Source organism: Drosophila teissieri, chromosome 3L (genome assembly GCF_016746235.2).
Source record: "Drosophila teissieri strain GT53w chromosome 3L, Prin_Dtei_1.1, whole genome shotgun sequence".
Lineage (NCBI taxonomy): Eukaryota > Metazoa > Arthropoda > Insecta > Diptera > Drosophilidae > Drosophila > Drosophila teissieri.
Window position 1 is genome coordinate 11,700,344 of NC_053031.1, and position 17,713 is coordinate 11,718,056.

A 17,713-nucleotide genomic window follows, 5' to 3' on the forward strand; every position below is an offset into this window, starting at 1 on the left:
TATTGAGCTCTTTTTTTTTGAGTGTCGTACAGTGGCTGTGATGTCGCCAGTTGCACAAAGTCATGGCCACAGTTGTCGGGTTTTTTCCTCCAAATGCGATGGGGCTGCCGAGCTGATGGCAAAAAAGAAACAATGTCAGCAACCGCAAGAAACAATTAAGTTGGCTCGACACAATGAGGAAAGCTACGATCAACAAGACAGTTGGATCACCGCCTTTATGTGCGGCTGCCTGAATTGGATTTGGATTGGGATCGGTACTGGAATGGTGTGGACTGGAGTCCCAGCTGCAGATTTCCTACTAAGAAAGTTGTTGCACGTTTCTAGGTGGTAACTTTAAGAATTCTGCCATAAATACATGCTGTTTGAGATATCCCTTTTCGATGTTATGGTAAATTCATTATTTATAAACATTTTATATGGTTTTACTTCGTTTTTAAGTGTTCTTTAAAGTGCTTTTACTATTGCCTTGATATTCCTTCTTATCTGGGCCATCTAACACTGGGATGCCACTAAAACCTTTTGCTCCAACAGCTGCAGCTGCGGCACGAGCCAAAAGTCATTAAAAAAAAGAGACTTCTGGTTGGCAGAGGGCAGCTTTTTCGATTAAGTGACAGGTTAAATGCTAAACCATAAGTTTTGGCCACAAGCAGCTGGCAATCACCGAGCACGAGCCACAAACTTTTGCAGCCGGCCGAAAAGCAGGAGCCAGGATATTACACTGAGAAAAATAAGTAAAACGAGTTTATAAGGCTGTTCTGGGGTACTCGGCACTTAAGGGTTCAAAATAAATAAGGTGGATTTCAAGAAGATTTTGTCTGCTTGATAAAATTTATCAATCAGTGGAACAATGTCTGGAATCTTTTCCAGATGAATGGGATTGTTTTGGAAAATGTAGCACATTGAAATATTGTAACCCAATTGTGGGCGAGATTCGTTCAATTTTTCTTCATGTGAAAAGTGCAAAAGTCGGAAGACAGGAGAATCAGTCGAAACCGGTTGAAAGTCTCCCACAGGCACCTTCTGTCTGATGCGACGACGTGCGTCGGGCCAACTATAACCATTAGTCGCAATCTTTGGGCAATTGTCGCTGATTGCCGTCGTCCGTTGTGCCTTGTGCTTTTTTCCAGATCCAGATCCAAATACAGATACAGATGCTGTTCACAGTCGCAGATGCTGATGCAGATGCAGATACATTTGCAGCGGCAAATGCCGACTGACCCAGCTTGATTAGCTGAAAGTGCGTGCGAAATGCACATGGGCAAACATCTGCGGTAATTGTCCCTACATCAATTCATTTAAATTAAATTGTCTTTATTGTATTACGGACTGTGCCTATCAAATATATAATACAAAAGTATATTAAATGTATTTCAATTTTAATAATATTTCATTTATAAAGTCAATCAAATAATTTACCCAAGTAGATAAGTTTAAAAGAGACATATCATACACTGTTTTATTATGGAATCATATCCCAAGCAAGAAGACTGTAAACCACTTCACTTAAATAGCCATTTCAGGTAAATTTAAAGACAAATTTTAAATCGCGCGCCACAGGGCTTCGTATTAAGGGCAGCTTATCGATAGCCCAAGCCAGTGTTGAAAAATTTCCCCTGCAGCAACCATCGATAGTGATGCACAGCTATCGACTCTTGGTGCACCTCTAGTGACGACAACAAACGTGAGGAATTACAAAAGACATTTTTCGCACGATTAGCACAATACAATCAGAACAATTGCATTTAGCAAGTGCTGGACAACAAGGAGCACAACGTAATGCCGTCGCGAACGAGTGCAGATGCCGGCGGCGCCAAGGAGGTGCCCCTAAATGCGCGGAACACACTTCTCGGCCCAAGGAGCAAGCGAATCGCCGTAAACAGTCGCATTCACAGCAGGAATGCTGCCGAAAAGAAAGCCACAGCCTCGCAGTCGTTCCCGCCAAAATCGGAATACGAGAAATTCTACGAGACCGTCTTCCTGGCGGAGGACTCGCAGCCGGAGGAAGTGAGTCCCACGCCCCACATGGGCTGCAATCCGGCCGATTGCCTCGTTGTTTGGGGTAGTTGATCGGTTTTCCGGAGTACAGCCATAGTTGCGGCACTGATTGACTTGTTTACCTTTTCATAGGGATTACACTTGCATTCATATATAAAATAGGAGGTTTTGCATTCTTCAATGAGATTCGTTAGGATGTTCGTATATTTCATATATTCTAGGAGTGATACGATATCAAATTTGAAACCATTTTTGTATTAGTTCTTTTAAAATGATTTGTACGAGTGCACTTCTATCTGGACCAATGGCAAATGTCTCTAATTCTAATTTAACATTTCTAAACCAATTGACTATTCCAGGAAATAATAACAGCAGAGCGGCGAAAGCCAGGACCGCGCATGAGGAGTTCACTCCACGCCCTGCTAATCGACGACGGACCCCAGCCGGGAGCACAGCGAACCCCAAAGATAAATGTCGCACCGAAAGTTGGCGTTGAGCCGGCGAACCGAGCCAATGGCAACTCCCCGTTGCCCAAAAAGGATAAATTTGAGGACTACTACACGAAAACGGAGCGGCACGTTTGGAAGAAGGATGCGGAGAAAATGTTGTTGCAACTGTGGGCACAGCACTTGAAGGATTTCCGTGGCGAGTCCAAGAATGTCCTTATCTACCGGCAAATGGCTAAGCAGATGAGCCAGTTTGGACCCAGTCACACGGAGCTCAAAACCAAAATGGACAATTTGTCGCGAAAGTATCGGTATGCTATATATGTCTTACCATATATCTTTTTGCAGACCAACTGTTAAAGTAATTGTAATTTACAGCATAGAAGCTGAGAGAGTTCGGGAAACTGGAGTTCCATCCAAGTGGGAACACTTTCATAAGCTCCAAGCACTTCTGATTGGCACAAAAGCAGTCGATGTCTTTGAGGACATTATCGCCGAAAATCCAGGTAACAACATACTGCCATAAACGCTCGGCATAAAATGATATCTTAAAAATACGCCTATCTCGCAGCTCAAGCTCTGTTCAGCGATGGAGAGTATGAGCCTGAAGAATCGCCTTCAATAAAAGACGAGTCTATGGCCGCGGACCCTGACAATGAATTTGAAAATGAAGTTGTTTCAAACAAAGCCATGAAAAGAACGCGGACTCCCTCTCCCAATATTCCAGAATCCCTCGAAGATGAGGAGGTGGAGGAGCACCTAGAGGATCTGTCCCCATCGCCGATTTCAAAATATCAGACGAAAAGGAAGGCATCGAGCAGCCATTCGGATAGACTCCTTCAAATAGAGGAGGAGAAACTGGCTATTGAGCGAGAGAAGCTACAGGTTATGAAGGATGCTCTGCTAGAGCTAAACGCATTTCACAAAGACATCGTTTATTTGCTTAAGCATAAAAATCAGTAAAGTAAATATTAAGTGTTATACATAGGAATTAGGATTGCACTTCTTCAGCGAAATATATAATTAAATATTAAATGTAATATTGCGTCACCTTTAAAGTTATCTAAATATACATTTTGTAAAAAGTAAAAATTTCCATTGTTGTGTCCTTACAAAATAATACAAATTAATTTAAGTAAATGAAATAACAAGGTTTTTAGGTGTTTTTATAATATTATTTTAGGTGCAATTTGATTAAACTTGGCTTTTTATTACATTAAGAGGAATATCATGCATTTAATTAAAACCAACCATTGTCGGAATGTTTTTAAAATTAATAATTGACCTTACAATTTCAAATTGAAATATTCGATATCGTAAAACTATCGATATGTATGAAACACCGATGCTGACCACTTCTAGAAACCTCGATAGAAAAATCGATATTGATGCCCTGTCCATCCCTAGATACATTTTGTTTATACTTTTCGAGCATAAGGACGAAATGATTGAGGCCCGCACGATGCTGGACGTGTCGAAATTCGAATCCAACCAGGTGATCTCGTCGAAGGTACTCCGCGGCGAGTACCGACTGCTCCGGCGCAAGCAGCGCGGCTCCGTGTGGAAGGTCTACCGGGAAATCGTGCGCAGCGACGGTGCCATAATCAATGGACTCTACTTCTGCACGGGCTGCAAGCGCGTCATGCGATCCTTCAACACGTCCAATCTGCGCACCCACAAGTGCCATGTGGACTACCTGCGCACCGAGGACGCGTGCGAGGATGCAATCACGGAAATCCATCCACCTATCCTAGACGTATGTGAGACCACGCAGTGGCTCATTCCTAGAACACAACACAAATTACCATGTCTTACTTGCAGGAGTCGTTGGAGCGCCGCCTGAGCTGGAACTCCTTCCAGCCGTCGGAGTGGTCCTTCCACGCAGTCGAACTGCTCCTGGAGCTCTGGGCAAAACACTGCGTCGATTTGCGGGACACACGTAAGCGGGTCAAGGTTATCTGGAAAATGACCGGCGAGATGAAGGCACTGGGATTCACGTTCACGGAAATCAAGAACAAGATTGATGACATGGGTCAACAATATCGGTAACGCATATTCATAAAATTGTTTCCATATTTTTCTTATCTAAAATTTATGTTCTTTTTTTAGACGAGAATCCCACATGGAAAAAACATCTGGAAACAAATCCGAGTGGGAATACTACGAGACCCTAAAGATGATATTCAATTCAGATCGTAACATAATTGACAGTATGCCCTTGGAAAACTCTGGAAATGTACCTAGCAGAACCAGCGAACAGAATTCATTTGGCAGTCAACTGGACGAACCATTGATGGATACGAATTACTTAAAGTCGCCAAAAGTACAGCCCAGGGAAAGAGCTAGCTTCGATGCAAACGAATCTGCGGAGGAAGCGCAAGAAGACGTGGATGAACTGCAAATTCTGAAGGATAACATTATTAGGGAAATAGAGGAGTCATCAACTGTGCATTCGCAGGAGAACTATGAAGACGAGCTCGATCAACAGAATTCCAAAACGGAGGAAATGCGAAGAGCTAAACGCCAAAGAGCAGCTAGAATGATGGAAATAGAGGAGGAAAAGCTGGTCATTGAAAGGAAAAAATGCAAACTGATGAAGTTTTTTGTGCGAGAGATGTCGTCGTTTCATAAAGACTTTATGGATATTCTAAGTAATCCCAAAAATGGCTCACACTCATAAATACTATTTAGCGATTTGAGTGATTGCCCAATAAACTTCTTACTTTCATAAAATATGTAGGAATCATCTTGATTTTGCATTGAAAACGGGCTTTTAGATGTTTAGTTTTCAATTTTCGACGTAATATTGAAAAGCATCACATTCGACGAATTTTTAAAGAATTTATGTAAAAAAATTTCCCAATTGGGCAGTCACTCAATTTCTTAATTCAAGGCTACGAGAATAAAACACATATGATTAAGAATAAAATGATTTGTGATTTATTGCGTTTTCTTACAATTCAGCATATAAGTTAAAGATTTAATAAAATGAAATCCTATAAATACAATTTTTATAACACTTTTTCATTTACAACAATTTAAAAAAAATAAACATAGGTATTCTCCTTACAATTTGTGTCCCACATATCATATTTTGTATGTCAGAATAGTGAAATAACTCTAAATTGATTGATTTTAAAATACTTGCTTAAACTAATTCTGTTTAATTATTTTTTTTACAAATTTTTTTTGTAAAATATTTTGTATTTTCTCTTCAACTCTGTTCGATAAATTTTAATTTCTGGAATGTCGATTACAATCGAAACCAACTTGCGGGAGATGCCACCTAGTTTTGAGCTCCGTCTGTTTAGGTTTTTGCAATGACCATTAGGATTGCAAAGCGAAATATGTTTTTCATACACGCCCCCGAGGAGGAGAAGTGCACGGAGGCGCAGCTGGACATCCTGATGAAGATCAACTCCGGGGAGTATCGGCTAGTGAAGAAGAACAAGCGCAGCTCCGTGTGGAACGTCTACCGGGAAATCGCTCGTCCGGACGGTACCAAGCTGAAATGGCGATACTTTTGCATGGGCTGCAAGCGAGTGATGCAGAGCACCGGGGGCACCACCTCCAATCTGCGCATCCACAAGTGCCACGTGCGGTATATCAAGCAGCACGCCCATCTCACCGACGGAAGTCACTCCTACAACCATGCTCCCGCGACTCCAGCTAGCCAACAGTCGCCACGCGATCAGAAACCGAAGATCAAGCGAGAGCCATCCTATGCCACCAAGTGTGAACAACAGAAGATCAAGCGAGAGCCATCCTATGCCACCAAGTGTGAACAGTTCTATGAGGTCACCATGGATCCACTGACGCAGTATAGCGACCTAGAGGATGACATAGAGGCTTCTTTGGAAGAGGAGCACACTGTTAGTGCTGTAGCTTGCTTGGTATATTGTCAAGCAGTAACTATATCATCTATAATATCCTTGCAGGTGAAATCCGAGCGTGAACTGAAGTCCTCCAATTCCAGACCACTGCTAAAGCTCTTTTTCGAAGATAACTTTTCGGTTGAGCCAGTGGAGCTGGAAGAAGAGGCTGAGTCTGCGGAGACGGAGACGGAAGACCAGATGCCCATCGAGCTGGACCTAACTGAAGTCCAGCATATTGCCTCGGACGTTAGCCATGAGGCAATCGAGTCGAAGTCAGCGGAAAGTGGCGTCCACTTCGATGGCAGTGCCATTTCCGAAGCGGAATCCTATGCCAAAGCCTGGGCTCACGCCTTCCTGCGGCTGAACGAGGACCAAAAGTTCTACGCCAAGCGCTCCATTGATGAGCTACTAGTATTGGGCCGTCTGGAGAGACTGAGCATTTCCACAGTCACATCCTTGACCACAAACCTGTAGCACCTCACCATGCCAATACCGTATAAATTAGCCTAAGAATTAATTTATATTGCAGACTAAATTACTTGCTCATTTAACGAAGATTTCGTTTACAAAAACCACAAAAAATGGTAAATTATGATTATTACTATCTCAAACCCTTTTTAGAATACATAAATCTATCAAAATTGTAATAAAATTTATACAATACATAATATATCATATTCAATTGCATTTTACGCTTAAAATTAAATAAACATTTTAAAATTACCCCTTAGTATAGAATTTACACAAATAATAAACAACGCCAAAAAGTGTTTTTCAATTTTTTTATTTTTTCCAATACGTTTTTAAAGTTTTTTTTTTACTTTTCTTTTGTTGCCATCTTGCGTTTGTTGTATATTTTTGCTTCTTTTACAGTTTTTTTTGTTTGTTTGCTGTGAATTACATGATTTCTTTCGCTTATGTTTGTTTGCTCTGCTTTGCTTTCATTTCTGATACATTAAGTGGGCCTTCTTTCCGCCTGATGGCTATGGTTCTCGATTTGAGATGATGTATAAATGGGACAAGTCGTGTGGTTGTATAGGTTTTTAATGATCTTTAAAACGAGAAACTTAGAGTTATGGGTTTGCTTAACGCACAACGGTAACAACTTTCGAGAATAAATAAAAATTGTAATAATCATTAAGGTATTTTGTATATCGGCGCCATCTAAATTGCAGTGTTATTTATATGTTTCTTTGTTATGGTGGTTGATACAATAAAATTCCACAATAATGCAATTTTTTGAAGGCCAGGCTTGATGGAAATTTGATTTTTTTTTTGAATTTGAATTTGATAGAAATTTTCACGATGTTAGGTGTTATATGAGTTGTACAATTCATTCTGCTGCCCTAGGAAACAAAACAAAAAGCAAACAAACCGAAAAAACGCGGCAGCTCATTTAGCAAACTTTCTGCAATATTTGCTGATCTTTTTGCACCAATTTTGCAGAGATCGCTGATGTTGACGATGGGCTGCTGCTTCTGCGATGGTTGTTTTATGCTGCTGCTACTGCTGATGATGTTAACGGTTTTTTAAAGGTTCGACGATCCTTTTTATGCAGTGCTCTCTGTGGTAGTATTTTGCAGCTCTTGAGCGCCGTTCTAGGGATTTGTGTGGGAACATAGCGGGGAGGTAGAAATCATAAACATAAGTACAACTTAAAATCTTACAATGGTTGAAAGTAAAATGCGGGTTTCGGTTTTAAATTAAATGTGTGTTTGTTAGCCAATTAGTCACAGGTAAGGTAACTAAAAATATAAGAATGTTAGACCCAAAGCCTCTAAGTTTAGTGTTAAATGTTAGGGTTTCTCCTCTCTATCGCTGTTTCTCTGCTGTTTGTGTCGGTGCGAGTGGCTGTTCTGCTTGTTAGTGGTTAATGTATGAATGCATCTGTAATGCACTTTAGTTAGTTTTTCAGTTTTCAAAAGGCCTCCACCATGTTATTATTGTAGACCTTGTTGTTATGGTTGCCGCTGACTGTTGCTGATGTTTACTAGTTAGATGTTGTTATCGTAGTTTTGCTTTGGCGAAGATGTTTCAGTTGTTTCTGTCGTGGTGGTGATTAGTTCATTACCTGCTGTGGCTGCTGCTCCGAACCACCGCCAGGGCCATTTGGTTTCCTCTGGCGACGTGGACGTGGCTGTTGAGGGCGTGGCGGTCCCTGGCCTTGAACTGCAAGCAAAGAGGCAATATTAGTATAAATATTTCACAATTATCTAATAACACGAAGTGGGCTACTAGAATATTAAGTAGTCATGGCTTACACTCACTGTATTCTCCGCCATCGCGGCGTGGTGGCGGTGGACCATTGTTGAAGTTGCGTCGGAAGAAGCGCCTCTGGGGTCCGCCTGGTGGGCCGCCACCGCGACGCGGTCCCTGACCCTCGCCTCGCTGCACACCCTCCGGATTCTGATCGTGGACGCCGGGCTCGGCACTGCCGTCACCGCCCCCCAGACCGCGTCGCGGCTGACGCGGATAGTAGTTGTTGTAGCGCCGGGGGCCACCGGGAGCTCCGCCTGGTGGGACTCGGGGGCCACCTCGAGGTCCTCCGGGCGGTCCACCGGGTGGTCCTCGGCGGAAGTTCTGTCGTGGCTGACGCGGTCCAGATTGCACCTGCTGTGGCTGTCCATCAACGGATGGAGCCGCCTGCTGCTGTTGCTGCTGCTGGGCCGGCGATTCAACGTCTTCGCCTTCCACTTCGCCATCCTTGCGGCGATTCTTCTTCATCCAGGGACGGAAGTTACGGCGCTTGTCTGCCGCAAACTGACTGCCCCGCACCGGCTCACCGGAGGGGCCGGTCACGTTGGCCGCCTCGTTTCCCTTCTCGCCAATGACCACGTCGAACTCAACGACCTCACCATCGCCCACCGAGCGGACCGCCTTCTTGGGGTTGTTCCGCGCAATGGCGCTCTGGTGCACGAAGACGTCCTCTCTGGTGTCGTTGCGGTTGATGAAGCCGTAGCCGCTCTTCACGTTGAACCACTTGACGGTGCCGGTGACTTTGGTGGCTGCAAATGACAAGAGTACAAATTATGAATAATGATAGTGGATTGATCAAAATGTAATATATTTGTTTTGGTCATTCCAAATACTATAATGTTCATTTATGCAGCTTATATGGAGTAATACTTGTTTAGCATAACACTAGAAGAGTTAACCTAATATAGATCCCCTGTTAATTAAAAGTGTAAAATTGGTCAAAATGTCGCAATAGAAAACTTGTACATTAAAAAATGTTATACAGAAGGGGTAGTTTTGAGATAGTACCTTCGATGTTTTCATTATAAAGGAGGGACAAAACGCAATACATCTGGAACTAACCTAATACGCAGTTCGTAAACTCATTGAAGCGTGCGAAATTACTGAATACGTTTTATTACCAGAAATTATTGGGTAACAACAATTATTTTAAACTATGGTTACCAAAGTTGCGATCAAACTAGAAGCATGTGCACATAATATAACTAAATGAGCAAAAAGATAGTGGTATCCCAAAATATTTGGTAATAGATGGTAGAAATCGGCAGATCTTTCGTATCTTATTGGTTGCATTGTAGTCTCGTGTTTTGGAATCGCCTTAAAGCCAAATGTGCTTGCATGCGTGTGTGTGTGTGTGCAAATAGATGTACCAAAACAATGAACACACACGCCCGCACCGGCTGTCTGCCCTCTCACTCGCACTCCCGCTGCGCGCGCATTAACAAATTGGGTTGCCCTGGCCCGCTCTGCATGTGTGTGCGTGTGTGTGTGTCTACATCTATGGAGGGGATTTTTGAAAGGGGGAGCGGAGGTTAGTGGTGGTTGGGTGGGTGGATAGACAGACGACCGGCAAAAGGCTGAATTTTCAATTTGGTTAGCCGGCGGCGCGAGCATTCGTGCACATACATATATACGTGCGTTGCGTTTAGCCGCACAAAATGGCCGACGCGCGTATATTTTAAGACCCAAAACACACACACACACACACACAGAGAGAGGCGAGCGCAGGGAGGCATGTTTCTTGTTCTTTTTTTCCTCCTTTTTTTTCATTGCTATTTTGGTAGCAGCCGCCATGTGTTCGCGGCACATGAATGAAATTGGTTGGGATTTTGGTATAACATGCGAGTTTCAGCCTTACCGATGACTTCCTTGGTGGGCGGAGCAGGCTGGCCCTGCTGTCCCTGCAGCTCGTCCAGCGGCTCCTGCTCGTGATCCTGCTCCTGCGGATTCGGCGGATTCTGCTGCTCCGGCTGCGGCGGCTGCTGCTGCAGCTGCTGTTCGGCGGCCAGTGGCTTACTCTCTGCGGCATCGGCCATCGCTTGTCGTGGTTTTGTGATTTGTTATTCAGCGACGAGAACGAAAAGCGGGAAATGCTAGCGAGCCTGATGCTGCTGTTGATGATGTTGTTGTTGGTGCTGCTGCTGGTGTTGTTCGTGTCTGCCCGGCTGGTTTTCGGGGTCTTGGGGCACTCTCTCAACTGCCACTAACCACTTTGGATGTTGTTTGTGAGTGTGATCTTAAAACACTCGCCACTCGCAGGGTTTTCTTTGCCTTAGCGATTCTATTTTGTTCGCAAGCTCCGGAAGTGAAACATGACAGCCGGAGGCAGGGTTGCTGGCACTCGGACTATCGATGGGTGCTATCGGTGCTCTATTACAGGGGTCTCTAGCGTGCTGTTGGGTGCGGAATGTAAAGAATAACAGCAATGCTCAAGAAGCCGTTACATTTAAATTGAAAAAAAACGTTAAAATTTATAAAAATGGTAGAATTGATTTAGGACTTAAATCATGAAATGTATTGATGTTTTTACATCTTGGATTTCTTGTAGTTGCATAATCTTAAATTACAACTAACATTTATAAACCAACATTTGTTATAGTGACATACATATATAATTATGTTATTTTTAATTGATTTGTAAGTCATTACTAGACTCAGGCTTTTTCCGTAGTGTCTGCCTCCTCCAAAAGCAATGAGAATGCTCCAAAGCAAATCCGATGCAGCTTATGCCAATCCCAATAGCCCAGAGATAGAAGGCGCCTTGCAGGATGTCCAAGGTGAGAACCACCTTCTTGTTACGAGTTGCCACCTCATTGAAGCCGGAATCCGTGTCCGTTTGGTCGCCCAGATCCTCGAGAAACTCCTCGGCATTCGGCGACGCACCAACTCGGGTGATCAGATCCAATTGACGCCAGTGCTCGAAGAAGCCGTGCTCGAGGAAGCCACTGTACAGGGACTCCAAGCGGTGCAGGAAGGGTGATCCCATGGGCAAGATGTAGGTGCATAACATGGAGCGCAGATACTCCCGGGCGATGTGGTAAGCTGGTCGCTCCGCCTGCGAGTCGTATGTGATGGCCAGAAAGTCGCGGGCGTGAAAATCGCGCATTATAAAGGCCGCTCGTCGATCCCTTCGCCGTACCAACGGTTGGTAATACAATGTGGATATTCCCAGGGGCAACTGACGACTCCGGTTCTCCAGCAGATTGTATTGGTGTTCCGTCAGGCTGTGCTTCACTGCCTCATACATGGTGGTCACCGCATAAATGTGCACATCCAAATGTGCCAAATCATCCACTCGGTCCACCTGCTGCTCGTAGCTGGGTCGCACAAACCCGGACTCCAGTTTGGCAAAGTAGATGGTGGACAGGACGTAACTGAAGAGGATCCAGCCCATAAGGAACGTCCTCATCGAGCTGAATGAGGACAGCCTGGCCACCGGTTCACCCACATGTGCCTTGCCGAGCATCTCGAGAATCTCATACCATGTTGCCTGAAACTGGGTGACTCCGCGACGGGGAATCCTCCGCTGAAGGCGCTGCATCACCCAAAAGACTAGCACTAGCACCATCAGCGTGAGCAACAGTAGATACCACACGGTTCGGCGAAAGACACGCACGAAGATCAGGTACTCCGGCTGGATTTCGGAGGCGGGCACCACCAAGTACAGGTTGCGACGGGTATAGGGATACAGCACCTCCACAGCTGGCCAAATGCAGTCGAGCACGAAGCGGGAGTTGGGTGCAAAGTGGGTGTGGCCACCCATTATGTCTGTGACCACTCCGGTGAAGTTTCCATTTGGAAGGCAGCGACCGTAGGATTCGTTGTCAGCCGGGAGGACATACGTTACGGTGGCATTCAACATCTCGCCCACCACTCGGGCCGCCACTCCATCTACTGCCGTGTAGCCAGCAGTCTCTACTGGATGCCTGGGAACCGCCATCAAAGGATCCGTGAACATGGAGAAACGCAACGGGTAACCCCTTAAGTTCTTCAGCTTTCTCGGGTACGGCACATCCCCATCCATCCGCTGAACCACTTGGAGACCACCCCAGGCAAAGGGATCAAAGTCGAAGGTGCCATTTGCCCCACCGGTAATGGCCAATCCGTAGAGCAGTTTCTTGGCCCAACAGCCACGAAAAAGTCGCAGTAACTGATGCCTTCCAGCATCTGGCCAAATAAACAGATACTTCTGCAGATGCTTGCGCCTCTGGCGAGGATTCAACATGTCCAGGATGCGGCGAACCAGGGCATCCCCCTTCTCTCCAGCCGGAATGTGGAAGATACTCAGGCTGTCCGTTCGTCGAAATGGTTCCAATTCATGTGCTTCAATGTTTCTTGTGATTACGGGCAGTCGACTGGCCACACACCGATAGAGATCCAATTCCAAGGCGGAGTAATCCGCATCAGAGGATGCCGGGCAGCTGGCACAGCGGTACAGATAGGTCACCTGGAAATTCTGCTCCACGGCTATGCGACAGGCAATCCCGGCCAGCGAATAAATCCCAGGAAGATACAATTGGAGCAAGAGCCCAACCAAAGACTTCATGTTGCCGGAGCAGACTAACATGGAAACTATCCCTTGCAGGTTTTCCAACCTGTGGAGGTTTTCCCTTGGGAGCCGTTATCCCCAATTATGAAAAGCGTTGCATGAGAAGTTCGTTAGGTAGGAATTATTTCTGGGGTGTGTTGCTAAAAAAAGTATCTTAAACTGATTTCTACAAAGTAAACATATGAGGAATGGATATTCAAGAAAATGAAGAAAGTAAACTGAATGCTTGCATCTAATGTGTTCTTTAATGTAAGTTGTTAAGTTAATAAACAAAAGAAATTATATAATCTTGACTAGCAACTAAACACCTGAACAATATTTTCGATTGAATACCTGAACTGATAAGGTGTTGTTTATTCTGAAGCTGCATAGTCGTTTCTAATCGGATGAATCATATTATGAAGTCTGCGAATGACGCAGCATGTAGTCACCTTGAACCGACTACAGACTTATATATTCTAAAGTCTGAATAATATAGAAATTCATATTTAGAGATTTTATAAAAGCTGCATTAAGCCAATGCATATATAAACATATATGTATAAACATTAGATAACCAAACATTAGGTACAAGAATAAAACTAAGTTAATACATATTTTGAAACATCAAACGCAATACTTTAAATAAAAGTGTGCCATGCTTTTGGTTTTGAAGTTATATCCACCCGTTTCGGATTGGTTTCTTTTCTGATTTTTCGAGTAACCGGACAAAATCACTTTAAAATTTCAAAATTTTTTAAATTTGTAAAGCCTTATATAAAAGTTGTTTAACTATGGATAGGCCTGTAAGTATTCCATTTTTGCCTCAGCTCTTTGAACCGCTCTCGATGTAGATCCTTCCATCGTAGATCCTGAACACCTGCGAGATGTATCCTCGCCGAAGGACAACGGAGTTCTACAAATCCCCGGAACCAAGAGCCTCGTTCCAAAGTCAACGGGCGGAACATCCGGCGGAGCTGCTTAACGTAACTCCTGACGAGAATCGGGAGGCCGTTCGAAGACTTCCTCGCATCCAGCCACCAAATAATTTGGACAGTATTTACCTGCGAAATGGGTACTTTTCGTAAAATAAATTTGTCTTTTCTATTTATATATATTGCATGGCGTTAGTTCGATGACATCACTAAGGATTGCATATGCTTACAGTATAGGTACTTATGCTTTTCTATGCAAATGAATAGAATCTTTTTAAGAATATCAGCATAGAAGCAGTATGGTATATATGGAGAGACATCTGAAGAATGAAATGGGTCTGGTGGCTATATCATATCATGTTCTGCATTGACCTGCGGGTCATCCGATGGTCCATTGTTCTTTGTTGAGTCCGAGATTTGTTCTGTCGCAGCAACATGATGCTCCGTGTTTTGCAATTTGGGGTATTTTTAGCATGGCTTGATAAAGAAGCGATCCGGCGAACAAAGCCGACTGCAAAGTTATCAAGGAGCTGCCTAGTAACACCTCAATTGACAGGTGATCTATGGCCATGTAATCCTAATCACTACTCAAGTGTGTTAATCAGGGGGGCCCGTCACCTGTTGATGTGTGGAAACGAGCAACATCATCGATTTGAAGCACCAGAAAACTAAAAGTCATTACACAGCGACAAAATATGGGAACCAATTCACATTCTCAATAACAAGTGCTATGAACTTTTAAAGTGGCAAACTCAAGTAGTAACCAACATGTATCCCAAATTAGTGCAATCGTGCTATTTTTGGCATTTTTTTTATAGACTGCAACTCGTCATATTTGGGCAGGTGAAAAAGTTGCTGAAGAGGCATCTCTGGGGCGCAGCTGGAAGCGTCTCTGGGTCTTCCAGCTGCTGCAACTAATACCCAGTTTCCAGTGGCGTACTCTTGCGTTTAGATAATGCCGGATTGAACGGCGAATGTCCGCCTAATCGGAGGTCTTATCACCTGCAATTATGGATGGATGCAGCATGGGCGCTGAGATTCTGAGCACCACGGGTCGATCGGGTCCGGCGATGGCGGATCAAGGCTACGGATGCGACCGGTCATTGGCCGGATTGCAATCTGCGTATCGCCGATCCGGGGGTATAAATACTGGCTACCGATCAATGCAGCGGTACGATTCGAATTCGACTCGAGAAGATGAAGTCGTTCACGGTGATTGCAGTTGCTGCGGTGGCATTGCTGGCTGCTCTGGGCCAGGCCAAGCACCTGGACTCCAAGGTGGCGGACAAGGACTTTCTGATGAAGCAGAACTTCGTGTTCCAGATCCTGCAGCACATCTACCAGGACGATGTGTTCACAACCCAATTCTCCGCCAGCTACGTGGAGTACAAGCCGTGGGAACATGTGGCCGACTACGTGCACCCGGAGATGTTGGAGCACTTCTTCGAGCTGTGGCAGCATCAGCCCTTCGGCGATGACAAGGTGTGGTCGGTGATGTACGAGAAGCACGAGGAGTACGTGGTCGGTCTGGTGCGTCTCTTCTACTTCGCCAAGAACTGGGAGACCTTCCAGCACGCCGTTTTCTGGGCCCGTCAGCACGTGAACAAGCAGTTGTTCGTCTACGCCCTGACCATTGCCAGTCTGTTCCGTGACGATATGCAGGGAGTCGTCCTGCCGGCCCACTACGAGATCCACCCGTGGAGCTTCTTCGACAGCCAGGCTCTGGAATGGGCCGAGCACTACAAGATGCACGGCTTCCACCACGTCAAGCAGATGGACAACATCTACAACGTGGTAATCCGCACCAACTACTCCAATGTCCATGGCGCCCTGAACTACGATCACGATTTGGCCTACTACCTGGAGGACGTTGGCTTCAATGCCTTCTACTACTACTTCAACCTGGACTATCCCTTCTGGACCAAGGGCGGCGAGGAGCATGTCCTGAACAAGGACCGTCGCGGTGAGCTCTACCTGTACGTCCACTGGCAGTTGCTGGCCCGTTGGTACCTGGAGCGTCTGTCCCACGATCTCGGCGAGGTGCCCGCCTTCAACATGTACGTTCCGACCGAATCCGGCTACGCCAGCAACCTGCGCACCTACTACGGCGTGCCCCAGTGGCACCGGGAGAACCACCACAGCTTCTACCACGAGCACAACTACGAGCACATCGAGCACGTGGAGATGTACACGCAGCGTGTGATGGACTGGATCCACAAGAACCAGAAGTTCGACGTGGAGACCATCAACGTGCTGGGCAACATCATCCAGGGCAATGCAGACAGCGTGGACAAGAAGTTCTACGGCAGTCTGGACAAGCTGTACCGCTTCATCGTGAACGAGGGTCACCACTACGGCCATGGAGACGAGAGCTTCCCCGGCCTGTTCATGCACTACGACACCTCCATGCGCGACCCCATCTTCTACGAGGTGTACAAGACCATTGTGAGCCACTACTGGCATCTGATGGAGACCTATCCGGAGTACCACCAGAAGGACTACGCCTTCGAGGGTGTCCACATCGATGCCGTCCACATGCCCGAGAGCCTGACCACCTACTTCGAGCAATTCGACTCGGACATCAGCAACGCCGTCAATGTGGAGCCCGCCGTTGAGGGAGCCACCGATCCGCTGTACACCTTCGGCAGGAACTCCCACTACAAGGGATCCAGCTATGTGATCAAGGCCCGCCAGCAGCGCCTCAACCACAAGCCCTTCGAGTTCACCCTGGACGTGACCTCCGACAAGGCGCAGGATGCCGTGGTGAAGGTCTTCATTGGACCCAAGTACGATGAGCACGGACACGTGATCCCGCTGGAGTACAACTACCAGAACTTCTTCGAGCTGGAGCACTTCAAGGTGCATCTGGAGGCGGGCGTTAACCACATCAAGCGTGCCAGCGGTGACTTCTCCTTCTGGGTGAACGATCGCACCACCTACCTGGAGCTCTACCAGAAGCTGATGGACGCCACCAACAGCGACTACAAGTTCAAGCTGGACCAGTCGGAGGCCCACTGCGGCGTGCCCAACAGGATGATGCTGCCACGCGGCAAGAAGGGCGGCCAGGTGTTCCAGTTCTTCTACATGGTCTACCCCTACCACCAGCCCGAGGTTGCCCAGTTCACCGGCTACGATCCCGTGGTCAGCTGCGGCGTGGGACACGGATCCCGCTACGTGGACGCCCTGCCCTTCGGATTCCCCTTCAACCGACCGGTGAAGCACGACTACTACTTCGATGTCCACAACTTCAAGTTCTTCGACGTGAAGATCTTCCATCGCGACGAGCACACCAACGTGGTCTAGATCCTCGATCCTGGATCCCGAATCCTGGACATGGACCCAACGAATACGAATCCTAAACGAACAATATCATCACTACCAACGAACTAACGATATCGGATAGATTACTTGTTTTCCTTGTTATATCTTTGTCTGCATCCACTTACCCCATAGAAATCGTAATTTAACTCCGTTTTTTTCAGCTTGTCAGTCCACCTTGTGACCATCAAACAATAAACGTATTCAACACAAGTGCTTCTCTGTTTAATTTTTCAAAATATATTTTCAGTTTTTCAATGCTTTTGTTAAATATATCTTATTTTATATTTTTTAATATTTACTATATACCCGTTTAAATGATTTATCCGCTCTTAACGTGCACCCTTTTTTCTCTCACTG

The 17,713-nt window shown here is 45.6% G+C and overlaps 7 protein-coding genes across 10 annotated transcripts; 5 read left to right on the forward strand and 2 right to left on the reverse strand.

Moving 5' to 3' along the window:
* Positions 1-1,666: 1,666 nt before the first annotated feature.
* LOC122617345 lies at positions 1,667-3,486 on the forward strand. Its single transcript, XM_043793178.1, has 4 exons — positions 1,667-2,004; positions 2,355-2,752; positions 2,820-2,947; positions 3,013-3,486. Exons 1-4 carry the CDS (start codon positions 1,777-1,779, stop codon positions 3,402-3,404), a joined length of 1,146 nt encoding a protein of 381 aa, XP_043649113.1. The 5' UTR covers positions 1,667-1,776; the 3' UTR covers positions 3,405-3,486.
* A 352-nt stretch (positions 3,487-3,838) lies between these two features.
* On the forward strand, positions 3,839-5,331 carry LOC122617240. The gene is made up of 3 exons (XM_043793001.1): positions 3,839-4,197; positions 4,263-4,486; positions 4,551-5,331. The coding sequence occupies exons 1-3, from the start codon at positions 3,886-3,888 to the stop codon at positions 5,119-5,121; spliced, it is 1,107 nt and encodes a 368-aa protein (XP_043648936.1). The 5' UTR covers positions 3,839-3,885; the 3' UTR covers positions 5,122-5,331.
* Positions 5,332-5,716: 385 nt separating this feature from the next.
* On the forward strand, positions 5,717-6,951 carry LOC122617248. Its single transcript, XM_043793007.1, has 2 exons — positions 5,717-6,313; positions 6,380-6,951. The coding sequence occupies exons 1-2, from the start codon at positions 5,762-5,764 to the stop codon at positions 6,788-6,790; spliced, it is 963 nt and encodes a 320-aa protein (XP_043648942.1). The 5' UTR covers positions 5,717-5,761; the 3' UTR covers positions 6,791-6,951.
* Positions 6,952-7,084: 133 nt separating this feature from the next.
* Positions 7,085-10,903, reverse strand: LOC122615906 (Y-box-binding protein 1). 4 transcript variants are annotated; one of them, XM_043791083.1, is made up of 4 exons: positions 10,431-10,902; positions 8,578-9,321; positions 8,388-8,485; positions 7,085-7,914 (listed from the first exon to the last, which is right to left on the reverse strand). In XM_043791083.1, exons 1-4 carry the CDS (start codon positions 10,606-10,608, stop codon positions 7,867-7,869), a joined length of 1,068 nt encoding a protein of 355 aa, XP_043647018.1. In that variant the 5' UTR covers positions 10,609-10,902; the 3' UTR covers positions 7,085-7,866. The 4 variants fall into 4 exon arrangements, 2 of the variants coding, with proteins under 2 accessions (XP_043647018.1, XP_043647019.1); XM_043791084.1 differs by having other exon boundaries at positions 8,584-9,321; positions 10,431-10,900; XR_006325879.1 differs by lacking the exon at positions 7,085-7,914 and adding an exon at positions 8,007-8,203 and having other exon boundaries at positions 8,268-8,485; positions 10,431-10,903.
* A 295-nt stretch (positions 10,904-11,198) lies between these two features.
* Positions 11,199-13,263, reverse strand: LOC122616614. The gene has a single exon (XM_043792138.1). It carries the CDS (start codon positions 13,137-13,139, stop codon positions 11,199-11,201), a length of 1,941 nt encoding a protein of 646 aa, XP_043648073.1. The 5' UTR covers positions 13,140-13,263.
* Positions 13,264-13,751: 488 nt separating this feature from the next.
* LOC122617784 lies at positions 13,752-14,213 on the forward strand. Its single transcript, XM_043793771.1, has 2 exons — positions 13,752-13,906; positions 13,970-14,213. Exons 1-2 carry the CDS (start codon positions 13,895-13,897, stop codon positions 14,186-14,188), a joined length of 231 nt encoding a protein of 76 aa, XP_043649706.1. The 5' UTR covers positions 13,752-13,894; the 3' UTR covers positions 14,189-14,213.
* A 990-nt stretch (positions 14,214-15,203) lies between these two features.
* Positions 15,204-17,566, forward strand: LOC122615588 (larval serum protein 2). Its single transcript, XM_043790592.1, has one exon. The coding sequence runs from the start codon at positions 15,233-15,235 to the stop codon at positions 17,336-17,338; it is 2,106 nt and encodes a 701-aa protein (XP_043646527.1). The 5' UTR covers positions 15,204-15,232; the 3' UTR covers positions 17,339-17,566.
* The last annotated feature ends 147 nt before the right edge of the window (positions 17,567-17,713 follow it).

What these genes read in the sequence shown, in the direction of transcription:
- LOC122617345 (XM_043793178.1), top strand. Translation starts at nt 1,777, where the DNA reads ATGCCGTCGCGAACGAGTGCAGATGCCGGCGGCGCCAAGGAGGTGCCC. An exon ending in AGGACTCGCAGCCGGAGGAA is followed by an intron (nt 2,005 to 2,354) that starts GTGAGTCCCACG and finishes TGACTATTCCAG; the next exon opens with GAAATAATAACAGCAGAGCG. An exon ending in CATTATCGCCGAAAATCCAG is followed by an intron (nt 2,948 to 3,012) that starts GTAACAACATAC and finishes CCTATCTCGCAG; the next exon opens with CTCAAGCTCTGTTCAGCGAT.
- LOC122617240 (XM_043793001.1), top strand. Translation starts at nt 3,886, where the DNA reads ATGATTGAGGCCCGCACGATGCTGGACGTGTCGAAATTCGAATCCAAC. An exon ending in TCCATCCACCTATCCTAGAC is followed by an intron (nt 4,198 to 4,262) that starts GTATGTGAGACC and finishes TCTTACTTGCAG; the next exon opens with GAGTCGTTGGAGCGCCGCCT. An exon ending in GACATGGGTCAACAATATCG is followed by an intron (nt 4,487 to 4,550) that starts GTAACGCATATT and finishes TTCTTTTTTTAG; the next exon opens with ACGAGAATCCCACATGGAAA.
- LOC122617248 (XM_043793007.1), top strand. Translation starts at nt 5,762, where the DNA reads ATGACCATTAGGATTGCAAAGCGAAATATGTTTTTCATACACGCCCCC. An exon ending in CTTTGGAAGAGGAGCACACT is followed by an intron (nt 6,314 to 6,379) that starts GTTAGTGCTGTA and finishes ATATCCTTGCAG; the next exon opens with GTGAAATCCGAGCGTGAACT.
- LOC122615906 (XM_043791083.1), bottom strand. Translation starts at nt 10,608, where the DNA reads ATGGCCGATGCCGCAGAGAGTAAGCCACTGGCCGCCGAACAGCAGCTG. An exon ending in TGGCGGAGAATACAGTGAGT is followed by an intron (nt 8,486 to 8,577) that starts GTAAGCCATGAC and finishes CTTTGCTTGCAG; the next exon opens with TTCAAGGCCAGGGACCGCCA. An exon ending in CGGAGCAGCAGCCACAGCAG is followed by an intron (nt 7,915 to 8,387) that starts GTAATGAACTAA and finishes ACAAATCCCTAG; the next exon opens with AACGGCGCTCAAGAGCTGCA.
- LOC122616614 (XM_043792138.1), bottom strand. Translation starts at nt 13,139, where the DNA reads ATGTTAGTCTGCTCCGGCAACATGAAGTCTTTGGTTGGGCTCTTGCTC.
- LOC122615588 (XM_043790592.1), top strand. Translation starts at nt 15,233, where the DNA reads ATGAAGTCGTTCACGGTGATTGCAGTTGCTGCGGTGGCATTGCTGGCT.